At 38.3% G+C, this 25,408-nt stretch overlaps 1 protein-coding gene across 5 annotated transcripts in view; it reads left to right on the forward strand.

Moving 5' to 3' along the window:
- RABGAP1L (RAB GTPase activating protein 1 like) overlaps positions 1–25,408 on the forward strand; it is a 457,210-nt gene that overhangs the window by 248,443 nt on the left and 183,359 nt on the right. For all 5 annotated transcript variants that reach the window (XM_019648299.1, XM_019648284.1, XM_019648290.1 and 2 more), the window contains exon 14: positions 20,877–20,990. In XM_019648299.1, the coding sequence (XP_019503844.1) occupies positions 20,877–20,990 (114 nt within the window). The remainder of the gene's footprint in view (positions 1–20,876; positions 20,991–25,408) is intronic.

Below are 25,408 nucleotides of genomic sequence, written 5' to 3' on the forward strand. Positions count from 1 at the left end.
GACCTCTGGTGTCCCAAGCCAGCTCTTAACCAAAACGCTACTTGGCCGGCCCTTGCTGTGAAATTTGAGGCAGAACAATATGTTGAAGATCTCGTTTGAGTTGCCAAACAAACAGCAGTTTTCTACTTTTAGTCGTTCTTACACAGAATCTAGCCGGTTGGGACTGGGAGAGACCTCGGTGAGCCGCTGAAGCCATTTCCTTCATTTGTGGTTAAGGGATCTGAGACCCAGAGATTAATGACTTTCCTAAAGTTACCTAACTAGAAATGGCAGAAAAGGCAGAACCTCGGGAGTCCCAAGCCAGTGCTTATTTCACTTTGCCATTGTCTTTCGAATCATTGATTTAGTATATGCACAGTTCCTGTCATTTTCGAATGTCAAGGCCCATTTGAAATGAAATCTGGCTTCAAGAAATGTTACCATTAAAAATAGCTGATAGTTTTCTATTTTTGATCATTCTAATGTGGTTATATAAAGAGGTCCTTGCTCTTAGGATAAAAAAAATAATAATTACTGAATACAGTTTTTTTTCTAAGGCACTGGGATCTTTTCTTTTAAGAAACTCATCCTTAAGAGATTTGATCTATTATCTCACTATGTTATGGTAGACTTTTGCCTCACAATTTTTTTCTTTTATGCTTCTGAAATTTGGATAGAAATGATAAGAAATGGCTACTGTTGGTCTCAAACTTGTTTTCTCTCTTTTTACCATAATAAACTATTGAATGAAGAAAAAAATAGTTGAGAGTAATAAATGCTTAACAGAGAATTGTTTAGAAAAAGGTAAAACCAAACTCAGTAAAAACCTCATTAATTTAAACTCTAAATTAAGGATTGTGATTAGTGCCTGAAATGAAATTTACTCTTGCTCCCAGGGTTCTTTCCTCATTGCCTATGCAAACTACGAGTATGAGCAAGATTAAGAAAGGAATGTTTTAAATGGCTAACAGAACAAAATGCTTCTGAGCAGCCTTCAGTGGTTGAGAATACAGATTAACATACACATAATAGGCATGCTAATTACAGTCACCTTATCTGTTCATGACAGCAGGTCCTCCAAGACCTTTCTGTCACTGGGGAAACTTAAAAGTAATAAGTTTGCTTTCTTTATAATTATTTTGTAATTGAGAATCATTCAAATTTCAATAATTTTCTCATAGCATTGCTCTGATTAACTGACTTGAAGCAAATAATGATGCATTTCCTGATATATAGCACAAAATAGATGCAGATGTATGAAAAAAAAGATGGTGACTGAGTTTGTTAGAAAGCATCATCTTTTGTAGTTTTCCACACTACTATGTTTTTTTTTAAATTGGGGAATTGGCAGAGGGAACAGTGTTGGGGAATTGGCGAAGGGGAACAGACAAGTTGCTGTCCTTTTGTTCTTCAGTCTAGTTGTGGAGGACGTTGCTTCACTGGCCCATGTCGGTATTTTCATTGCGCTCTTCCCAGGTGAGGCAGATCGGTCACCAGCCACTGGACGGCTGCTCACGCTGGCTGCCAGCCACTCATGGTAGCTCTTGGCAGCCCACTGCAACAGGGGCTGCAGCCTACGCTGTCGACTCACAGCAGCCCAGCTCCAGGTCCAGCTGTTGTTCACCATCTTTCCTGTAGAGGGCAGTGTCACTGGCCCATGTGGGATCCGAACCGGGGCCCTGCTGCTCAGAGCTGGCATCCCAAGTCAACTCCTAACCAACGCGCCACTCGGCCATCCACCCCCCCCCACACCCCCACACTACTATTTTAATGAGAAAGTTTAAAAATCTCTTACTTTTTTTTTTTTAATTGCTCCTTGTCTGAAGGTTCGTATTGTTCTTGGTCTTAATGGTTGTAAGAGCGTTCTCAGATCTCAGGACTAGTTTTTCATTTTTTGATGGAGCAAAGAATAAAGAAACATGTTTCTCCTATTGATGTGAAGATTGAAGCCTTAAACAGAAAAGGGGTATCAGTACTTTCGTTTTTCAGAGAATATTGCTCATATTTAAGTCATGTCACTTTTGTTTTTGCACATGTGGAACAACCACATATTAAAGTGGTATGTTACTTTTATCCCTTAGAAAAAGACATTATATAGTTATCATTATTATAGGTATTGATGTGGCATCTTTTGTTAACTATTGAAATATCTTTCTTAGGTATCATTATTACCAAACAATGGATTGGTTGTTGTGCCATTTAATTTTTGGTCATGGTCCCCCCCCCACACACACACACATACACACCCAAACATTTAAATAGCACAAACAGAAATGAAAATAGCCTAAGGTTCAGACTTTACTGTTAATACCGAAGGAACCAAACTGTTTTCATTTGGTGGACCAAGGGTAGAATGGATTCTGTTAGGTCTTTTTTACCTCTTTTTAGAGTTTTTATCAGGTTGGGATAACTTTTTGTGTGGATTTAATATTTGGTACTTGCCTTGTCTTTTTCCCTGTCTCCCTGTCCTTCTCTAGACCTCAAAGGAATATCACTTTGATCTTTATTGTGCCTAGAAAACAATTTTCAACTCTTTAATAACCTTCTCTACCTAACACACCAGAGAAGAGATAAAGACTTAAGTTGCAGAACATTGACTGATTGTCTTTGCTCTATCACTCCAGTAGAAGTGACTCTTCCCAGCTTTCAGAGCCAGTATCAGTCTCTGCTTTATCCAAGGGAGGTATTTTAGTTCTTATTTAGATGTATCTGTGATGATTTTTACTAAGTTCTCCCTCTTGGCTCTTTCTCCATCTTTGATATCCTTATCACCATTCTCTTTTAGTTTTTGTTTTCTTTCTCTCAGTCATTTGTGCAGCCAGAATTTATGTTTCTCTTTTGCTAGGTCTTCTCCCTGACCCTCTCCTCTCCCCTCCCTTCCCCTCCCCTCCCCTCTCCTCTCCCCTCCCTTCCCTTCCACTTCTCTTTCTTTCTCTTACACATGCACACACACACACACAACCCTTTATACTCATACTCTTTTGAAGATTTAAGACATAGCTCAAATATGATGAAAAAATTCTTCATTTTATTGCAAGGCCTGGGTTCTAATCATGCTCTGCCATTTTATAGCCACTGCCATAGTGACTGAGTTGTAATTTAGCTCTTCTGGACCTTTTGTTTCTTCATCTTGAATGCGGTACGGTAGTTATCTGTGAGCATTAGATGGGCATTAGCTGAGGCAGTAATGTATATCAAGTGCTCCATAAACTAGGAAACAGGGTAACAAGGTAAAATTTCTTTCAATTTGCTGTCTTTTTCTTTGCTCTCTTTCTGGCTTTTTTTTTTCCTTCTGTTTTTCCTTTTCAAAGGACCCTGCAATAAGTTGTTTTTGTCCTAAAAATAGTATATCCTCCTACAGTTATTGTAGGCAATATAGCCAATAATCTAATCAGAAAAATATAGTTTTCTAGTGGCTATAAACTATTTTTGGAGTCATTCTAAAACCAACCGTTACAACCTGAGTTTAGTTACAACCTTTATTCATATAACACATAAAGAAAGCTATTTCATAAGACCCTGAGACAGATTTATGCTAAATAGTCTTATAAAATGAAAATGCTGTAGCATCAAATATTAATATTTTGCTAGCAGCAGGCAACTCAAATGTTAATGGCTGGTATGCATTTGAAGGCCTACTTAACTGTGAATTTTATTAGGACCATTTCTCAGAGCTGGAGTTATAAATGGGCTTATAAATGAGAAATTAGCCTCCCCTCTAGGGAGCATCAGGTTCTTTGAAATCTTAATTAACCAATCACGTTGTGCTTCTCTTCTTTCAATTACCAACACTTGGTTAAATGCTGAAGAAAACATTGTCTAGTTGGACATAACTTCAAGAATTTGGAACACAATTCTATTATATGTAGAAATACAATCATAAAATGAAAAATTACACTGTAAAACTAGAAAACTTGTTCTTAAAGATCAGAAAGGCATAGGAAACATAGGATGTTTCATCTCTGTAATAACCATTACTTACAATATGACTTTTGAAGTACCACTTTTATTTCCTTCCACGTAAAATGTCACAAAGGGAGGCAGTTTGTGTAAAGAAGTTTAAAATATGTTTGCACGAATAACCAATGAGTTTATTATACATTATATATAAAGAACTCTTACAACCCAATTATTAAAAGACAAATAACCCAACTGAAAGATGACCAAAGAATTTGAGTAGATATTTCTCCAAAGAAAATACCCCAATGGGCACCTAGCTCGTGAAAAGATGCCCAGCACCATTAGTTATTAGATAAATATAAGTCAAAACCACAATGCAATACCACTTCATACCCATTATGGTAGCTATAATCAAAGTCAAGTGCTGGCCGCATGTGGAGAAAATGGAGCCCTCGTACACTGCTGGTGGGAACATCTGAATTCGGCAGCTGCTTTGGAAAACTGGAGGGCAGGTCCTTAAAAGATTAGACAGAGAATTACCATATGACCTAGCATTTTCACTCCTAGGTATACACCCAAGAGAACGGAAATATGTTCACACAAAAACTCGTTCACAAATGTTCATAGCAACGTTATTCATATTAGCCCCAAAGTAGAAACAATCCAAATGTCTATAAAGTGAGGAATGGGTAAATAAAATGTGGTATATCCATGCAGTGGAATATTATTCAGCAATAAAAAGGAATGAAGAACTGGCACATGATTCAACATGTAGGAGCCGTGAAAACATTATGCTGGTAAACGAACCCAGTCACAAAAGACTCCATATTGTATGATGATGTTTATATGAAATATCCAAAATAGGCAAATTTATAGACACCTAAAGTAGAGGTTGCCTAGGGATGGTGGTCATGGGGAGTGATGACAAAAGGGTATGAGGTTTATTTTTAGGTTATGAAAATTTTCTAAATGTAGACTTTGGTGACAATTGCACAACCCTGTGAATATGCTGAATACCATTGAACTGAATATTTTAAATGGTGAATTTTTTGGTAAGTCAGTTACATCCCAGTAAATCTATTTTTAAAATAATAAAGTTTTTAATATTCTAGGGACAGGAAGCTCAGGTACTGAAGTAAAGTAGGGGAAACAGAAATGGAGAAATCACGATGGATTTGAGGGTCAGTAATGAGAAAGAACTGATAGGGCTTTTAATGGATTTTGACAACAACGATCAGATAAGAGGGTGCATATGTGGGGACGCCCAGATTTCTGGTGTGGGGCACTAAATAGAGAGTGGTGCCATTCACAGTGGGGCAGGAATATGAAAGGGAAAGAACAGGGATAAGATGATGAGTTTGGTTTTCAACACACTGAGTTGCAGGTACCTGCAGGGCAACCAGGGGACGATGCTCAGTACACAATTGAAAATGTAGGGCAGAAGCCTGTATTCTGCAGTGTATAATGCACACTTTTTTGCCCAAATTCGTGAGGAAAAAATAAGGATGCGCATTATACATGGGTAGTACTAATTCCGTATCTATATAAATGTTTTTAATTCTTTTACTTATGCCGATGAGTTAAAAGTGTAACTCTAGAAATCAATAACGATATCCTTATGGAAAAGAATACCCTGGAATACGATAATCAGTTTTATTAAACTTATGATGAACTTGCAGTGATGAAGAGTTCTTGGCCTTCTATGATGTGTAAATATCATGAATTTGTTACCATAAAATTTCTTCTACTTTGTATCTGTTCTTGTGTTTTGTAATTTGTTACATAAAATTTTTGTAACATACTACATTAAAAATAAATACTAAAATTCCTTTATAAAAAAATACCTAAATGTAAACAAATAAAAATTTGAATTAAAACAAAAGATTTTTTCCCCTGAAAGTTTGGGCCGAAAATGTGGGTGCCCATTACACATGGCAAAATACAGTAATTATGCTCCTTATTTTTCAATGCCCCTGGTTTGCCTGGTCTTAGTCTGTGTGGTTCATCTTCAGAGACCACCAAACCCTTGGTCAGTCCAGCCTACAGAGCGGGGGATGACAAGCTGTGAACCCCAAGCCTTGGAGCCAAGCTTCTGTTGTGGTTAGTTGGTTGTAGCCAAAGTAGCTGGGGAAAATTGTTTCAAAGGAAGTGGACTATCTTGTCTGTGTGTGTGTGTGTGTGTGAGAGAGAGAGAGAGAGAGAGAGAGAGAGAGAGAGAGAGAGAGAGGAGAGAGAGATTGTGTATTAAAGAAGTTTCTGTTTAAGTTGTTTTCATGGAAAAGTCTGTTTTGAAGAATACAGTATGAGGAGAAAAATCATTTTTAATTAATTTGCAATGTAATCCAAGAAAGACTAACAATTGGCTCAAAAGTACCCCATTATAATCAGATACTACAGTGCCTGTTAGTTACTTACATGATGAAATTTCAATAAACATTCAAAACCCTTCAGAAAAATAACTAAGAATATTTAAGTGTAGGTTTATTTAAGTTTTTAATCAAAAATTTATTTAAAATATGCAGCCAACCCGGAGATGTTTATTTTACCTGAATTGGCAGTTACATACAAATTGGCAGCTGCTTGTCCCCACTCAGGCCACACACCCACCAAGTCTTTCAAGTTGTGTCCAGATTCTTCATATCTTGCAATGTAAACACAAGAGACATAAATGGTCCTTTAGAAGGTATAGCACAGTGCTAAAATCTCAGGTGTAGATTTCTATCATTATGCCCATATTGAAGCCATTTGCTTCTGTGATCAGAAAAGTTTTCAGGTGTTACTTGGTTGATGTTTATTTAGCATTTGAACAGAGGAGAGACAGTGTTGACTAAATAAACATCCTCAGTAGCTTTGTCTTTTATTCACTAGGAGGAATCTGTCCCTTGCCTCTCTGCCTTTGGGGGCTTGAGACCAGCCTGCTGTATCTGAATTTGATCTTATTTTCCAGGTCATCAATTCAGTTTTTCTGTGCCTCCCAGGCTTGCTCTTCTCCCTAATGATGGCGCCTGCCTATTGTTACCTACGCGTCCTCATTTTCCTCTCGGTCTTTCAGAGTTAAAAAAAGATCTTTCTGATTCTATTCATAGCGGTGTCTGTGGCTTTTCACTAATATTTGCTCATTTTCATTAAGTAAATTTAACATAGCTTGCTTGAAAAGTCAAATGGGATTCATTTATATCAAATATGGTACCTTTCAGACCAAAGTATTTGAAAGTAACTTAAAGAAGAACACAATGATGTATGAAGAGTACTCAGGAATTGATTTTCCCAATTTTTACTGTGATATTAGTAATCTGGGTGGGGGTGCCAGGTTTGGCAAATAAAAACACAGGGCACCCACTTAAATTTAAATTTCAGATAAACAATAGCTAATTTTTTAATATAAGTATGTGCCGTGCAATAGTAGATCCCATGCATTTTAACAGGGAATCGTGTATGTTACCTGGGACCCCTAAAGCTGGGACAAAGCAAAGTCACTTTTAACCCTGTAGAATTATAAAATCGTAGGATAACAATCCCACATTATAGTTGAGCATGTTGAATTGAATACATTTTCTTTATAGACTGATTCTTACAGTAATGCCCTACTTAAATCCTTCAGTAAAATGCAAACGAAAAGCTCACAAGAGTTCTCATAAAATGCTTGCCCTCCTCACCTTCACTGCCTTTCTTTTTCCTCCTCTCGGTGCTGACATTTCCTGGTTCTCCCCAAGGGCAGTGGTCCAGGGGTGTTGCAGTACCTGCTCTCACCACCGGTAGAGCCAGACCCTCTTTCCTCTCAGGGCATCTCTCCTGACTTTCAAGGGTTGCAGATATTCCCCTACTGGCAAAAACGGGGCTGTCTTGCCTGATACTCAGGGTCAGATTGCTCTATCTGTTTAAAGAATCGAAGTGAGCCCCCTTTCCTTTTCTGTCCCTGTGGATCTCAGATTTGCTACATGTGTGATGGGTTCTCTGCTTCACGCTACCCCTGTTGTATTTCGGGGCTGCATCATTTACCATTATGACCTTGAACGCAACATCACAGCCAGAGTCAGCAAGAAGTCGTAATTGAAGAGCGTGGTTGCCAGTGGCTACTCTGATAATTGCAGCCCTACCCCCCCCCCCCCCCCTTCATAAAGCACGTTAGCCTGTGCTGGGCTAAAGGTAGATTCAGCAAAATGTGTGCTTTCTGTCGGTCTTGGTAAATCTGTGTAAAGGCATCTTTGACTCTTCTTTTCTGTACATCAGGAAGTTAGCCTTATGAACTGTGATGATTTGCTCCCAACTTACCTCCAAATATCCTCCAGCAAAGCAGGGCTTTGAACAATGAGACCATCTTTTTCTTGTGGGTGAAAATGCTGTGAACTGTGGTGTTGGCTGTGGCAATCAGATAACATTATGCCTTAAGATGACGCTGATAACCCCTCTCCGTAGAGCCAGCTCCTAGTATTTCACAGGACGTGTGAGTGCCCACGGAAGGCAAATTTGCTTCAACCTGCTTTTCACTTGTGGCTCAGTGTGGGGCATGGCCCACCCTTCACCTAAGTAGCAACACAAACTTTCTCTATCCCCTGCCTTTCTGCCTTGGTTTACCTTTTCTCTCTCTCATAGCATCATTCATTCAACAAGCATCTGTTCAGCTCCTACTGCATGCGAATAGGGTACTGCATGTGTTACTATAATATTAGGCACCGTCTCCAGTGGCCAGGAGCTGAGTGGGGGTAAACGCTGTCTTCCCTCAAATCAATAAGTAACATGCTTTGTGTAAGTATATATGAGTTGGTATTATAAGACCATAAAGGAAGAAGGTATTATTTTCACTTGGAATCAATACAGAAGCACCAGGGAAGAAGGCTGACCTAAGCTTTTATAAATGGATAGGAATTCGAAGGGGAAGGTATGAGAAGCAGTGCCATCTAAGGCAGGGAAAATTGCACAAAAGCATTGAAGCTTGAAAGAAGAGTGCAGCTTTGCAGAATGGGATGTGATTTGGATGAACTGAATAGGATTTTTTTTATTTTTTCTATTTGAGGCCAGCAGGTGGGACCATGTTGTAAATAGATTTGAATGTTACACTGGAGCAAAACAGTGCTTTAGGTAGATTCACCCTCAAGTACTGTGCAGGCTGATTAAAGGAGGGATCTCCCTCTTTGGGATGATTTCGAGGCCCTTGAAATAGTCTAAGTGTAAAGTAATAATAACCTGAACTACGGTGATGGTGCCACATGTCCCAGCTGACCCCAACAGTGCTTGGTTTGTCTAAAGAATAATATTAGTGATTTTCATATTGTGAACTCCTTACCAATTATACCCAATTACTGGGCAACATTGGAACCATTCTGTGTGTGTATATATATATATATATATATATATATGTAATTTGGGGTCAACTTACTTAAAGCTTTGGGAAAATGAGAGTGCTTTTATTTGTAGAACCAGGCCTCGGCGAAAAAGCAGTGCCCCCGTAGCTACTGAATCAAGTCAAAGTACCTTCCACCATGAGAGATAAGTGGGGTTACTCCAACAGTTTCTTAATGTGGACAGAAGCTGCATTTTCTTTCCCTTTTTTAGAAATGCAGACTTTAAAAATCCTCTCTTAGCAACTTGAATCCATTAGGGAAAAAAGTACATAAAAATCTGTGGCCCTCGTAGCATTTGAATCAGAAGCAAATATGTATATTGATTAAAGGGGAGGGGTGGTGTTTCAGAAGTGAGAAAGACCACACCATCAACTGTTTTTATCTCTATATTTTTCTCATGCCAGTGTTATAGAACCTAAATAACTAACAGTACAAAGATAGAAAAAATTCCTCTTTTCATGAGTATCTTATAGGCCTATGAAGTAGAATAGAAGACACTAGTCTCTTAATTTCTAACTGCTAAAGCATCCTAAATCAAAAAAGAGGAGGATCCATGTTTAATATGGCATTAAGACCAGTGAAGAAACAGAGCTTATTAAATACTATAATCTAGGTACACTGAATAGGAAAGAATTTCCTGCTTCTTGCCTAACCTTGATCTCAAGCTACTGCTTCAAGCCATTTCACTGAGAAAGAGTTAACATGTAAATTATGAAGGGTTCTTCAGTTTTCTAAAATACCATATTTAATGTAGTTTGCGCCTCTCAGGGTTTTGAACACATAACTATGTGATTCATGTCCTGTCATTTTTAAAGTAAAAAGGCTGATTTCAAAATAATGTGGCATTTGAGTATATCTTTATCTTTTATTGCTTTTTATATAAATTGAAGTAAAACTCAGTGAGAAAACCCCAGTTTTCTGTAATGATGGTTTTGGGCAATTCCAATAGCATTAGAATTTCTAATTTCTATTTTATGATAGAGATTCATTTCATTTTTTTCTGTGGTTTATACATCTGTAATTATTTTCATGTGTCATCTTTGATATTAGGAGTAAGGATATTTTAGTATGTGTTTTGTTGTGAAATTTTGCTTGGGAAATCTTTGAGTCCTTGTCATCATCTTTGGTTTTGGTGCAAATTATTTCCTTTTGCTCTTGATTAAATGAAGTTAGAAGAGAATTTGACTCCAAGCAAAAATGATAAATTTTGAGTCTCTACAATATAGGGAGTGCATGCTTACCCTGCCTGCTTCCCTCATTCTGACTTACTGAACACCCATTTCCTAAGCACTTACCAAAGTCTCAGGCACCAGGGAAACACAGACAAGTAAGGGTTGCTCATGGGCCACCTAGACGTGGCAATCAAGTGGGGATATTCAGACATGGGTATCATTTAATCAGAATAGCAGAGTGGAAGACCAAAGGACCACGTGATTAAGGGACGGAAAGGGAGAAGAAGACTTCCAGAAGAATTCTTTGTATGTCAGCTCAGAGATGGGCATGGAAGTTCATGCCATTGAGACTGAGAATATAAAAGGCCACCTGATTATATGGGACATTCTGAATTGAGTTTCTGATTTGTTAGTTTTAGATGTAGAATGATAGCTCTGTTAGACCAGTGGTTCCCAAATAACAGTTGGTGGACTTTTGCTCTTGGCTGCATAGGTATTTGTTAAATCAGATTGCCTGGAAGTGCTATAGAGATTGTAGTAGATTAAATCTAGGTGAGATCTGGGAATATGGGTTTTGTAATAGCATCTCAGATGATTCTGATAATCAGTAAGGTTTGGCATCTACTTTCATAAAGACCCAGGAGAGAGAAGACAGATGGTAGCTGAAATCACAGGCATGGATATGATTTCCCAGGGAGAGCAAGGAGAGTGAGCAGAGAACAAGGCTACCGAGGTAATGCCATCATACAAGGAGTGGGCAGAGGAGGAATCAGCAAAGAATCTGAAAAGGAATATACTGTCAGGAGCTGGAATATATATTTTCCTAAATCTCCTAAGTCTTAGAATAGTAATCTCATTTCTGAATCCATGTAGAAAAAAAAAGGTGTTGAATAAAAATCTTTGTTTCTACTCATGATTTGGTTTTATTCCAGAAAGGATTAATCAAGTTTCAAATGTACCCTAGGTAAAAAGATTTCTTCTGCTTCCAGAGAAATCTGTTCGAGAAACAGAAATTGACTCTCTTGAATAGAGAAAAATGAAGAGTATCAGAAAAGAAAGTTGTAACGTTAACCAGAATTTGTTTTAAAAAAAAACTCTATTGTACACCTAGATGGAATTAGAATATTTAATTTATCAAAATGACTTTTGTAATTGAGAACTGGAACTACAATAGTCTTTCAGGGAGAAATCCTTCTGTTCTTAGCGCTTCCCATTTCTTTGATTGTTGTCTTGATCAGGGCATCTTCTATGCCTAGGTGAGTAAGAACTTATGTTAATAGAAACATGAGCTGTTATAAAAAGGAACAAGATGGCAGTTACAGAACCTGACTTGATATAAAAATTAATTGCCTTTTTCAAATCTCACATCCCAGTATACTTTTATTGATCTAAATAATTTTTAAAATATACACATTATTGGCATTTATTTAGGGATACAGTTATTCACATATCCAGGTGACCCTCTATGCAGGTGAATTTTAGTATCACTTCAAGTGTTGTGTGATCTACTTTTAATTTAGTGGACTTCACTTCACTGACCATGTGGAGATTTTTGAGGAGCTCAGTGAACAAGTGGTCAAATGGTCAATAGTGGTCTAATATTTGTAACCTTGGCATTCTACATTAAAAGTGATTTGTAAAAAAGTGTTATCTGAATTAACACAATATAGTGGGGCTGTTATATTGTGAATAGTATTTTGTCAGAGAGGAAAAGGTAGGCAATGATACGTATCTTTGAATAGAAAAAAGTTTGCTGGTGAGAATCCAATGCGATTTTCAAATTTGTTGATGGCCGAGTTGTTAGAATTGAACTGATTTCAAAGTTAGAGAGAGAGCATAGCCCACACAAGATTGCCCTCACTTCTGACACCAGTTATAAATTCAGAGTGTTACCAAAACTATGCTGAGATTCAATTAAATTCACTGGAAGTACTCACAGAGCACATTGAAAGCTGTCACACTCGTGCCAGTGTATTCCAGCCAAACGCTACAGATGAAAGCCAGCCAAGGCAAGACGCACACTGGGCAGAGTCCAGAAGAAACACCAAACATGAAGGTTCCTTTGTGCTTCCCCATCGAGTCATGGACGACGGAACTCTCCTGGCATCTCTGCGTGGCAGCACCCGTGGAGTATTGCCAGCTGGGGAAGCTCACTGGAGTCTTGTCCAGAGGTCTTACAGGGGCCATTCACATACTGCCCCCATGACTGACCCTTAGTCCCCAGCCTCTCCACAGGCAGAACTAATACCACATGGCCCAGTGTCCATCATAAGTCACATTGGCAGACTGCTGGGAGGCCAAGGCCCGCATACAAACAGAGACCTCCTTTCAGGCAGGACATTCCAAGGGACTTTCCATGATCACCCAGTAGCCAGTGGCAAAGGCCAGCCCTCTTTTGGGGAAGGTGAATTCTCACTACACGCCAATTCTTTCACAAAACTGTCACCAGAAAGACCAAGGCGGATGAAATGGCTCCTTGTCCGCAGGATTAAGTTAGAGCGTCTTCATTGAAGATTACTTTTGCATATCCTCGATCCCACTTGACTTGTCCCTTTCTGAACTCCCTCCTATAGTCAGAGTCACACCTTCTGGGCATGCCAGGTGCCCTCCTGCTTTGGGGCCTCTGCTCGCCCACCCTGGCTGTCATCGCATTCTCCTGAGGTCTTTCAGTTTTGCTGAGCTCGCCCTGTATCCAGCCCTCAGCCCAGGCACATCTCCTGTGAACAGCCACTTCTCCCACTTGAACGCTTCTGCCATCACTTCCTCTGCGGAATTCCTGTATCATTTATTTAGCTGTTAGCAGATGTTTCCTTCCATTGGTATTTACACCTAGATTTTGTCTTTACAGATAGATCTGAACCTCTTGCAATTTGGGGACATCATGGACTATATCCTAACCTTTTTGATCCCCTACATCCTAGTACAATGTCTTGCATATGGAAAGTGTTAGATAAATGTTTGAATGGTAAGCTGTCATGTAGACATGTGCATGTAAGAGCGTATCGTTCAAATATATGTTTAAAACGTCTTGTAACAATAACCTAAATTATATCTATACATTTTGGAGGTAGCCATTTATTCAGGAAAGCATTGCAGTCGTTTTTGGTAATTGATTGAAGACATCTACCAACATAGTCAGCAAAATGCTGGAAAATGTCTTGAGATATACTGCCATTCTCTTCCCCCCTCAGGACCTTAAAATGCTTTCTTTCCCCTTTGCCTGTAATGCTTTTTCTCTAAATATTTGAACCCTCACTCAGAGAGGCAAAACCACCATACCTAAAATATCAGCCCTTGCCTCACTATCTCTTTACCTTGTTTTATTTTTCTAATAGTACTTTTCACTAATCAGTATCACATACTTGTTTTTTATGTCTTTCCCTCTACAACTAGACTATATGCTCCATGAGGGAGGGACATTGCCTTGTTAACAATTATATCTTCTGCACCTAAAATAGTGCCTGATTCTTAGTAGGTATTCAGAAAAGTACTGAGTACATGAACTATGCAGCAAATAGAAAGCTTAATTTTTTATGTCATTCAAGAAATAGTAGTTGAGGTCAAAGAGTTTCAAAGAGAAACATCTAAAGTGATTGAAGGAATGGAGTGGTAGAATGTTTTCTAAAATTATTAAAAAGTATTCAGGGCCAGCCGAGTGTCTCAGTTGGTTAAGAGCTCACTCAAAAGTGTGAGCTCTGAACAGCAGTGGTTTGATTCCCGGCCCAAGCTGAGCTGCCACTGAGCTGCCAAGAGGTGGCAGGATGGCTCAGCTAAAAAAAAAGTATTCAACCTGTAAAAACAATAATGAGATGTATACATGGTCAGAGTTAATAAAATTATAAAATATGATGATTAGGTTAAAATAGGCACATTTATCAAATGCTAGTTATCACAGGCATTCTTTTTTTTTAAAGATTTTTTATTGGGGGAGGGGAACAGCGCTGGGGAATTGGGGGAAGGGGAACAGACAAGTTGCTGTCCTTCTGTTCTTCAGTCTAGTTGTGGAGGACGTTGCTTCAATGGCCCAAGTTGGCACCATCATTGCGCTCTTCCTGGGCGAGGCAGATCAGTCGCCGGCTTCTGGACGGCCGCTCACGCTGGCTGCTGGCTACACAAGGTAGCCCATGGCAACCCACTGCCATAGGGGCTGCAGCCTATGCTGTCACCGGCGACTCATGGCAGCCCAACTCCAGGTTGAGCTGTTGTTCAGCATCTTAGCTGTGGAGGGCAGTGTCACTGGCCCTTATATGTGGGATCCGAACTGGGGTCCTCTGGCGCCCCAAGCCAGCTCTTAACCACCGCGCCACTCGGCTGGCCCAGAGGCATTCTTTAAAGTTTTGTGGAAGATGAAAGAATGTTGTTATTTTTACATAATGGGTAGTAAATGTGGAGCTCTTAAAATGTTTATTTCAAAAGAGTTTAAAGGGTTGCTTTGCTAAAAATCATAATCATTTTTAAAAAGCAAAGCTACAAACACATCTAGCTTTTGAAAATAACAGCATGGAGCAAAGTTATTGTGCATTTTAACAGGAGTTGCAAGGTCTCTCATTATCAGTTCACATGAGTTTCCAAGACTGTCAAGTGTCCCCACTGAACCTTTATTTTGAGGGGTCGGCAACCCTGGCAATGAGGACATGGCCACATATGGCCATAGATGCATTTGGCAGGAGTATTTGGAGCCCAAAAGTAACCCCAGATATCCATCATAGATTGTCATCCTAGCTCTGACCTAGATTCCTTAGGATCTCAGGGAAATTTAGGCTAACGAGTAGTGCTTCTCAGTCTACCAGTCCCAAAGGAATCCTTTGTTCTATTCCAATATTTCCCGTTCCAGCCCTGGCACTTCCTTTAAGATCAAGGTATCCATCATGAACGTTGACTGGTCCTATAGATACACCTCCTCCTCTCCCCTGTCTCCCTCCTGCCCTTAGGTCTCCTTGCTACTCTCCCTAAAGAGATTTATTTCTAGGCGAAGCCAGAGTATGGCTTCTGTTTTTGACCTTTGTGTCAGGCTTTGCTTCCAAGACATTTGGCAGCACACGTGTGCACTGCCCACGAAGAGCTTACTCACAATACGATTTAGCTGACATTTCTTTCTTTGCTTCCATATTACCCTACTTATGCGGAGACTTGCCCCATGTTCAAGGAACCAAGACTGGCAGTAATCCAACCTTTTGTGTTACTGTTTCCAGCTCATAATTTTAGTAGCGCATTTGAAATGAGAATGCACTTTTATATTTTCTCCTTTCATCTCTGCCTGTTTGGATTTTTGGCAAACATCAAGGCAAATAAATCAGACCCACCACTGCAAACCCATCTGCTTTCAGGGACATGCAGCCACCCAGCCTGTGATGTTTTAACATAGAACTAGCTCCAACATAGAACTAAAGGAGCATCCCCGTGGAGTAAGAATAGAAGGCACGTTCTAAGGTCAAATTTTTTTGTTAAGCTCTGAATCATTTATCTGCTGACTGACTGTGGCTAGGCCTGGTCTACACTGGCATTTTTAATGACACTAAAACATCGTCATGGGACTTAGAAAGTTGAAATGATTTTATAGTAGATGAAAAGTGAAAATGCGGTTCTTTGGATTTGACAAGAGATAAATAAAAAGAAAAGATGCTGTCATGGCTGTGAAAATGTAGCAAATCAAGGGACAGCCAAAGTGTTCATTTATCAGGACATCACTGTACACTTCATCTGATGCTAAGGTCACATGTGAAAACAGTCATCCTCACTCAGGTACCTTTTCAGTTGTCGACAGTCCAGAAATTGTTTTATAAAAACTAACAGGCCATGATCGTCCACACCTGCCTTCCTAATACTCATTGACATGTGAATCCTGTATTCACTTCTTGCTCACAAGCAAATAACGATGCTCTTGGAATAGGAATGAAGAGGGTTACAAACTGTCAGGGTATAGACGTTATACTGGCAAACAGCTCTTGTGAGACTCTTGATAGAAGCTGTAAACAGAACCCACTTAAAATGATCAAAAGTTAATTGAGCTACTTAGCATACCTCTTAGGGTTGGTTGGTTTCCGACTGATCTGCAGGAAGTTCATTTCTATCCTTTGTCGGACCATGGATTCTATTGCATGAGAGATTGATGTCTTTTTGAAGATGTTTAGTCTTATGACTTAGTGGTTTGGAAATGAGAGCAAATCCTTGAAAGGTAAACTAAATAGAAATTTAGTTTCTGTGTGGTTGTGTGTCAGGGTGTGGGGTGTAGGGAATAAAACTCAACTTTTCGGCCTTTCTTCCGCATCTCTCACCACTACTCCTGTTTCTGGTCTGAGTCAGCGTTTGTGTGTGGCCCAACCTGACCCCTCCTCAGGCAGAGTAGAAGGTGATCTCAAGGACTTTGCCTACCGGTCCCATTCTTGGTGACGATGGCCCAAAAGGGAGGCATGCAATAGTGACAGTGGCATTTGTCCTCTCCATGACTGTGACTTCAACCCTGCCCTGATCCTCAGAAGCTAAATTCTGAAGAAAGGATGGAAGTGGTAGCCGCTCCGACAAATTTAGCTTCCTCTCCACCCTGTCCTTCCCATCCACCTTCTGAGTGTACTTGTTGACATCTTTCTTTGTTCCATGGATATATGCAAAGTTGGGGCCAGAGTGTGTATCAGCTAATAAAAACATCACCTTATCCAAATAATTGTACCCTTTTGTCTTTATTCATGAATGAATAGAAACAAGGATAACTTAGGACATATAAGGTACATGATAAGAAATTCAGAACAGTGTGTTTATGCATTGATACATCATCATGCTGCAAACTCTACAGGGATTGCTTTCATAATCATACTGTTCAGGATATCCAAAGAAAAACAGTTATTATTTAGAGTATACAAATAGGGAAGGATGTCTAAAATGTATGTTTACCAAAATATTTAAACAGTTAGATGTGATTCTTAAGGAAAGAGGGAAATAATAATTATTTTTATTTATTTCTTTAGTGAATACTCATTTTATGCGAGGCAGTATGCTAAACACTGTACACGCATTATTTTATTCTAAGTGACATGAAGTTGGTATTATCCCATTTTACAGATGAGGAAACTGAAGTTTAGTGAGATTAACGAAGCTGTCTGAGATGCTATAGGTATTAAGTGGAGTAGCCAGATATAGAAGCAGTGAGTTTGTCTGGCTCCAAGGCCACTCCATCACCATGCTGCCCTGAGCATCAGGACGCAAGCTGCTTGTACTGGGAAGTAAATACTGGGTGAAGCTGTGAGTCTCTGGATATTAGTGAAGTGGCTGCCCATGACGGGGGGACTTTTCTCTTCTCGTTCTGAAGATGGTTGGCAGAAGTTACGGCGACTCTGCTGATGGGGACCCTCTGAGAAAATAACCTCCCATCGGTTTTGGTTGTACTATAAAATATTTTTAGTCATAGAAAAAACCAAAAACCCAAAACATGGTTTTCGTGTGAAACCTTTTAACTCCAGATACTTGTATGGCCTCTTTCTTGTCCTTCTTCTCTGTTCATTTTATTTCTTGACAATTGACAACTGTAATTGGAATAAGTCTGAAAAGAAAGGAGTTACTATTGAAGAGAACAATTGTTTTATCCTTCTTTTACAGAGTGTTAGGTTTGGTGATCCCCTGACTCTAATATTTCTTGAATGAGTGAGTGAATGAATTTGGGGGATTAGGTGTGGATTCCTGAAATATACTGGGGATGCCAAGAAAATGTATGCACATGACTTGTATTCATCTTTTGTTATTGGTATATATTATTACAATTTTAATACAGTTTTTTCCTTTCTTAAAATGTGTATACATTTTTTGGCACCCTCTGTATACAGCTCCTAGTCTCAATAGTATGGGTAATTGGGAGGTGGTTAAGTTTAGCTTTTGCTTCAAAACAAGATTATTTTCTATAGTCTAGTGCACAATTTCATTCATATTAGTCTATTTATTAGAGTTTAGTGTACCTGTTGACCTTCACTTATATGAAAGGGAACAATGGATGATGTAGCAAAATAGCTTATTTAGTCTACAAAGTGAAGTTCCAGAATTTTTTTACCTTAGCCAACTGAAATCAATCTGTAGGAAGCAAATTCTAGAAACACACATGTGTAGAAAGCATTTAAAAGGAATCCTAAGAAGGAAAAGTTTATTAAGTAAGGAAAAATTTATGACTTTTATTTTCATTTGATTTTTGCCTCTTTATTTTTAAACAAACGAACAAGGAACATTCAAATATGCATGGAAAAAAATTACTCAGTATTACGCAAAGTTACTTTCTAGAAAATTTTGATCAGTTTCCTTTTCTCTGAATCAGACTGTTGGTACCATTTAAACACAGCATGATGCCATATGAGTAGGTGGTTTCTAGGGAATATGGTACAATGATTTCTCTCTCTTAATATCTTGAAAAGTGCAAAAAAGAGTTATCCTGTGAACCACTTGGCACTTGTTTGCCCCTGAAATAGTTCAGCTGTGGTAGTAGTACCATTTTTATTGGTCATCTTTTTAACTAGTTTGTAAGTAGAAACTATTACTGTATGAAAGAGAATCCTTCTCTTGGAGACGACATGGGCAGTGGAAATTTTCTTCTCCCTGGTACCAGCTTGTTCTGCTTCCGCTCCATACCAGGGCAGATAAAACATAATTTCATAGTATAACTCTTTATACACTACCTTTATATTTACCTTGTTCTATACCCCCACCGTACTGCAAAATATTCTTTACCATTATCATTAGAAACTCTGTTTACCTTATTAACTGTAAACTTTCTGCATGTCCTTTTACTTAACTTATGGTAATTTTTTGAGGTTTCATGTTAATTCCACTGTAACATTCCGTTCCTGTGCACCATCAGGATTTTCTCTGGACTGATTTGCCATATGTTTGGTGTTTGCTATTATAGCAAAATGTGGAACTTTGCAGTTTGTGTCCTTCTCAACATGATATAAGATCTAATTACCACCCAGCATGAAATGGCAGCTGAAATGAAAAAGGCAGCAAGGGAAGACACTGACTTAACGCCGAGCTAATCAGCTATTTCCTTCTTACATATTTCTCAGCTAGAGAGAGAAAGGAAATAGCATACATTAAAGTTACTCATATATTAAACATTTTTTTTCCTTTCTTGATGTTAACTGAGAGGATTTGTTCAAGTTTTTATGGAAGCAAGACATGAAACAATAATTTCAATTTGCAATAGTAGTCATTGATGCGTCCTTAAATTGTGCAAGGTATGTCCATCATCAGGGTTGCTAGAAGTAGTCCCATCCTGTTTTCTTGACATTTAAACAGATAAAACGAACAAACTCTATAGGAATAAAATGAAATCAAGTGAGTGAGGAATCGTTTTTGTAAGGTTTAGAGTTTTACTCAATTTTGAGCTTTTGGATTCTGGATCTGTCTGAACAACTTCTCTAGATTTATCTTTAAAGCATATGTCATCTTAATATAGTAGTTTGGGGCTTTTTATTTTTTGGAGTGAGTGAGTTGGTAATCTATCAGGGGGAAAGGTTGATAATATTTTTACTTTTTAAATTACTGTGGTCTGTCTGAGTTTTCAGTTCTCTGTTGATCAAAAATTACAAAGTTAGATAATGTGGTCTTGAGCAGATGTGGAGAACACAAACTATTCCCGTTGTTTGGGCTACATATGGGTACAACAACTCTGGAGGGAAAGTATCTTTATCAAAAATGGAAATGCACATGCTCTTGACCTAGCAATTCTACCTCTAGAAACATATTCTTGAACATGTATGGATGAAAACGTTCCTAGTGATATCATTTGTACTATAAATAGAAAAATGCAAAAAAAATCATTATTAGGAGAATATTAAAAAAAATATGATACATCCAGATCCAGATGTACCTCTTTCTTTTTTATAGCTGCTCTTAAGGAGAATGAAATACATTTGCAGGTATTGATAAGGAATATTCTATAAGTTATCCTACTACATGCATGGAGCAGATAGTTTGCTTCTATTTGTGCTTCAAAAAGCAAAGGATGGAGATGTATGTATACAACTCCCCTCCCATAAATATGCATTCATACACCTATAGATAGATGGATGAAAGGATACAAAAGAAACTATTGCACAGACAATAGTTTAATAGTTACCAGAGGGTAAGGGGGGAGGGAGGTGGTAGATGGGGGTAAAAGAGATCAAATATATGGTGATGGAAGGAGACCTGACTCTGGGTGGTGAACACACGCTGTACTATATAGATGATGTATTACAGAATTGTACATCTGAAACCAATGTAACTTTACTAACAGTTGTCATCCCAATAAACTTTAATTAAAAAAAAAAAGAAAAAAAACTATTGGTTAGCATTTATCTCTGGCGATTGGGACTATGGGTTTGGGATGGAAGACATTCGGGGAGGTGGGGGCATACATTTTATGTGCTGTTTGACTTTTTTTTTTTAACCATGTATATATATATATATATATATATATATATATATATTAGTTTTCGTTATTAAAAAGAAGTTTTCTCTTTTTCAGGACTCAGCCCAGGAGAGTGTCATTACTCGAGACATTCATCGTACGTTTCCTGCACACGATTACTTTAAGGATACCGGAGGAGACGGCCAGGAGTCGCTCTACAAGATCTGCAAGGTGGGCCCTCCACCATGTTGTTTCTCATTTATTTTGCACCGCGGTATTTTAGAAACCATCTTCAAGAGTTTCAGATTTTTATTCTGTCTTTATTTCTTATTTGTACTGTGCCGTATTCCCTGCTTTACACTCACTCTACCTGAGTGAGTCCTAATTCTTTACACGCATACTACCTGGGTCCTAGAATTTGGGTGGCGTGTTCCATGCCTCCTTGTGAGGCAGGAGGCACAGGCTGGCCTGAGTTTGGCTCAGCTGCTAACAGGACAGGAACAGACGGTCCCTCTCAGGCGACCGCAATCACGGCTCAGAGGACTCCCGATGACTCTGCCCTGCTGACAAGATAATGTGACAGTTGTCTCAACTCTGACAATAGGCGAGAATGAGAAGCAGTGAGGCACCTGTTTTGGAATACTGGCAAGGTATCTGCTGTTGCTGATATTCTCTGAGTTATTGTACATCTTTGTGTAGTTTTTATGTCCCACGTTGAAGTCTTTCTTCTCCCTCATTATTAGTAGGCCTGGGAGAAAACTGTTTCCTGATTTTCATTAAATGTGCTCTGCTCGGATACAAAAGATTCTGTCTCTGTTGGTGGCAGAGAATCATCAGATTATTCATTTCTCTGGGTTCTATCGGCAACGCAGAATGACTTTTTAAATCATTATATATGGTTAACTCATATTGTCAATGCTAATTGAGGCCAAAGACTCAAAATTACCAAGTCCATTAAGCAAGATTTAGCGCTTTACCCTCAAACCTAAGTTGCCCTACACAGTGTGGTGGGGATATCAACAGTGTCCTCAGCTCCCATGCCAGTGGATTCTTAAGGAATAGTTAATGAATACACAGAACTCCTGTAATAGTACAGGGGAAAGTAAACACCATGGCTAATTTGTAAGTTAAGTAATCACTTCCTGAATAATCAAATTGAGCCTTTGGAGTAGCAAAGATTAGCCAGTAGGTAATTAGAAGTATATTCATATATCAGCGTCGTTCTATATATACTGGTTTTGTAGGTGGCACTTGAAAACGCACTGGCCTGTGTCTGCTGACCAAGTAGGAATGATGTTTAATTCTGCAAAGGACTCAGCTCCCATTAAAGTCCTTCTAGCATGGTTGTGGGTTAGTCCTCTGCCCAGTCCTATCTTGTTTTTTATTTTTTCTTGATATAGTGTTTTGGAGGATTTTAAATATATATACATTGATGAGGAACTATTTTTATATGGATATATCATTCAGAGCTAGAAATGCATAAATAACTGAAGCTCTGAGAGTGTACGATTTCTGGAGTGATACATCATCTAGTTTTAAAAATGCCCCAAATCATCAAACACCACAAAAATGCATGATATAGTCATTATATGCTTGTAAAAGGAAAAAGTAATAATTTTAAAAAGTTTCCACCTGTTTTGAAATTCTACAAGCTAATTAGCTTCTGACTTGTATAAGGAAGATATCAAAATTTATATAGTTTCTAAGTTTATATAGAAGTGTCTGGCTTATGGTATATGGAATAAAATTTTCCTCCTAGAATTAAGTATATTTTAAGCCAATCAGTGACTTTTCCCTCGTTTTCTCTGATTGATGCTAGATTTTTCCCCCCATAACTAAACAGATGGTTCTATGTGTTTGCAGCCTATGACTTACAATTTTGCTCCATTGTAGTAAAAACAGTATTTGCCTCATTATGTAATATTTAGAGGGAAATATCTGAAATGCTGTTAAACAGAAAGATAAAAGTTAAATAGTTGGTACATTTAAATATTTGATACTCCTTGCTTTGATAGTACAGGTTAATGATCCAACCTTGAATTCAGTAGAAAATATTCATTAGTAATTCACACAGCTTGTGTAGCCATTTTAGAAGATATATATATATATATATATATATATATATATATATATATATATGATTAGACAGTTTTAAAGCTCTTTCTGAGTAAAGACTATTATAAAACTGTAGCCCTAAGATACTTTCTAATTGCTGAATAAAGGGCACTAGATTTTGTGAAAATGCAGAAAACCAAAGAATCATATTAAAAACATTTCAAAATTCACAATAGTAAATAAAAGTTGCTAAAGCTTATATTGTACTAAAATGTAAGTTACCTAAACGTTAGCTTCACAACAGTCTTTGATGGTGGAGGAGAGCAGGGACTAATAGATCAGAAAATGTTTGAGAGACCAAATCCGCTGGGGTCCTTCCATGTAGGCCACGTGGGTTTTAATCAACGCAGTGCCTCCTCCTCTTGATCTGCTATCATGGCTCATCAGGTGCTCATGCGCGGAAGCCTCGGGATGTGATAACTCACAAACAGTACAGCAAACTGATGAGTAACTTAGAACTGGATATTCTTCTCAAGTTGGTGCTTCCACTTTCCTACGCTTTTTGTGTTTAATTGGAACCATAGCCTTTCATTTTATGACCACCCCATATCCCCAAAAGCTGCTATGTGATTTGAAGCCTACTGAGTATGGTCTTCCTGTTCTGCCATTTTAATTTCTAGAATAATATCCAGCATCATACCTCACACGCTCAGCAGTGTGCCTTCGAGTTTTCATTCTGGATACCTTGCACCAAATTGAGTCAACATTAATAATACCTTGATCTTAAATCAGCTACTTTGTTATATAATCTGTAAATAAGGACAATTTTGCTTCTTCACCAATTCTTATTTATTTTTTTTCTTAATCTTTTTCTTGTCATGCTGCACTGGCGAGAACCTCCATTACAGTGTTAAAAGGAAGCAGTGATAGTGGACATCCTTGCCTTGCTCCTGATTGTAAAAGAAATGCATCTAATGATTCACCCATAAGAATAGTGCGTCTTACTTCCATCAGCAACACGCTTATAGACCTTTTTTTTATACAGGGCCTTCCATGTGTTATAATAACTTCAAATTTCCTGGGTACTTTCACATTTATTGCCCCATTTATTTCTGATAGTTCCTCATCAGTGGAGCTTATACTAGAAATACAACATGCTGTGCTCTTAAATTGAGACAGAAATTAAGAAAATTTCAATTGCAGTAAGTGTTGAAATCAACCCTGGTTTCAAGGATACCAGAGTCTGACTTTGTAGTTGAAGTTTTCTGGTGAAATAAGAAATGATCTGAACTGTCAGATTCGAGGGAAGACCATTAAAAACTTGCTGTCATGTTTTAATGGCCCTGTCAATTTCAGTTTTTTCCTCTCAATATCATTTTCAAAGTAGGAGGAAATTGATATGGTTCAAAGATTCTTCTGTTGTCATAAATTTATGTGTAGAAGTTGAACTGAAAGTAAAATAGTAGAATTCACAGTAACATATTTTAAAATATTGCCCTTGAAAGGAGGAAAATATGCTACTACCCCCAGGTATCTTTAGCACTTTTCTAATTTACATATGATATAAAGTCTGTTTTAGCTGGGGGACAGGTTGAGCATCAGGAGATCTGGTTCTGGTCTTGATTCTTTCCCTAAGCACATCTAAGAAGTTGGGAAAATCACTTTTTGGATTTCTTCCTCAGTAAGAATATGGGGTCTGATAAGATAATTTGTTGTTTTAAAAAATTTCTTAAAATATAACAGATGAAGGCAGATTTTAACAGTCAATTTTTATGTCAGGTATTAACTCTGTCTCTCAATACTAGATCTGTAAAGGGACCGTGATTTAATTTTGAAGATGTTACCTAGCTTTCTGTTGTGTTTGGGTGTGTGTTTCAGGCAAACATGAAATGGGGTGCATTTAGTGATCTCCTTTTCAATAACTCCTTTTGATGAGTTAGAACCCACTATCTAAACAACTTTCCTTTATACAGTGTTATAGTCATCATGTTGTACATTACATCCCTTGTATGTAAGTCTGTATGTTTTGACCACCTTCCTCCAATTCACCCTCCCCCTTTCCGCCCCCCACCACCTCCTGTAACCACAAATATGATCTCTTTTCCTATGAGTTTGTTGTTGTGTGTGGGTTTTGTTTGGTTTGTTTTTGTCTTTAGAGCCAACATATAAGAGAGATCATACAGCTTTGTCTTGTCTAATTTCATTTAGTGTAATACCTTCAAGGTCCATCCATGTTAGGCCTTCATCTTTATAAAGAATAGTTTCCTTAAAATCACCCTAGACCTCACTGCTACCACTAAAAAAACTTTAATAAGTATAGCATTTAATGCATATAACGAAGTGCACAAATACTGAGGCCATAACTCAGTGAATTTTACCAAGTGAGCACTTCTGTGTAATTACTGTAGGATAAAGGTCTAGCATTTTGCTAGCACTTCAGAGCCTCCCTTATATCCCCTGCCAGTGATTACCTGCCCCCCACCCCAAAGTAACCACCATACTGGTATGTATTACCATACATTAATATTGCCTCTTTTTGAACTTGAAAAAATTGACTCACACAATATGGAGTGTATGATTTTTTGGTTCCCATT

Source organism: Hipposideros armiger, unplaced genomic scaffold, assembly GCF_001890085.2.
Source record: "Hipposideros armiger isolate ML-2016 unplaced genomic scaffold, ASM189008v1 scaffold_6, whole genome shotgun sequence".
Taxonomy (NCBI): Eukaryota; Metazoa; Chordata; class Mammalia; order Chiroptera; family Hipposideridae; genus Hipposideros; species Hipposideros armiger.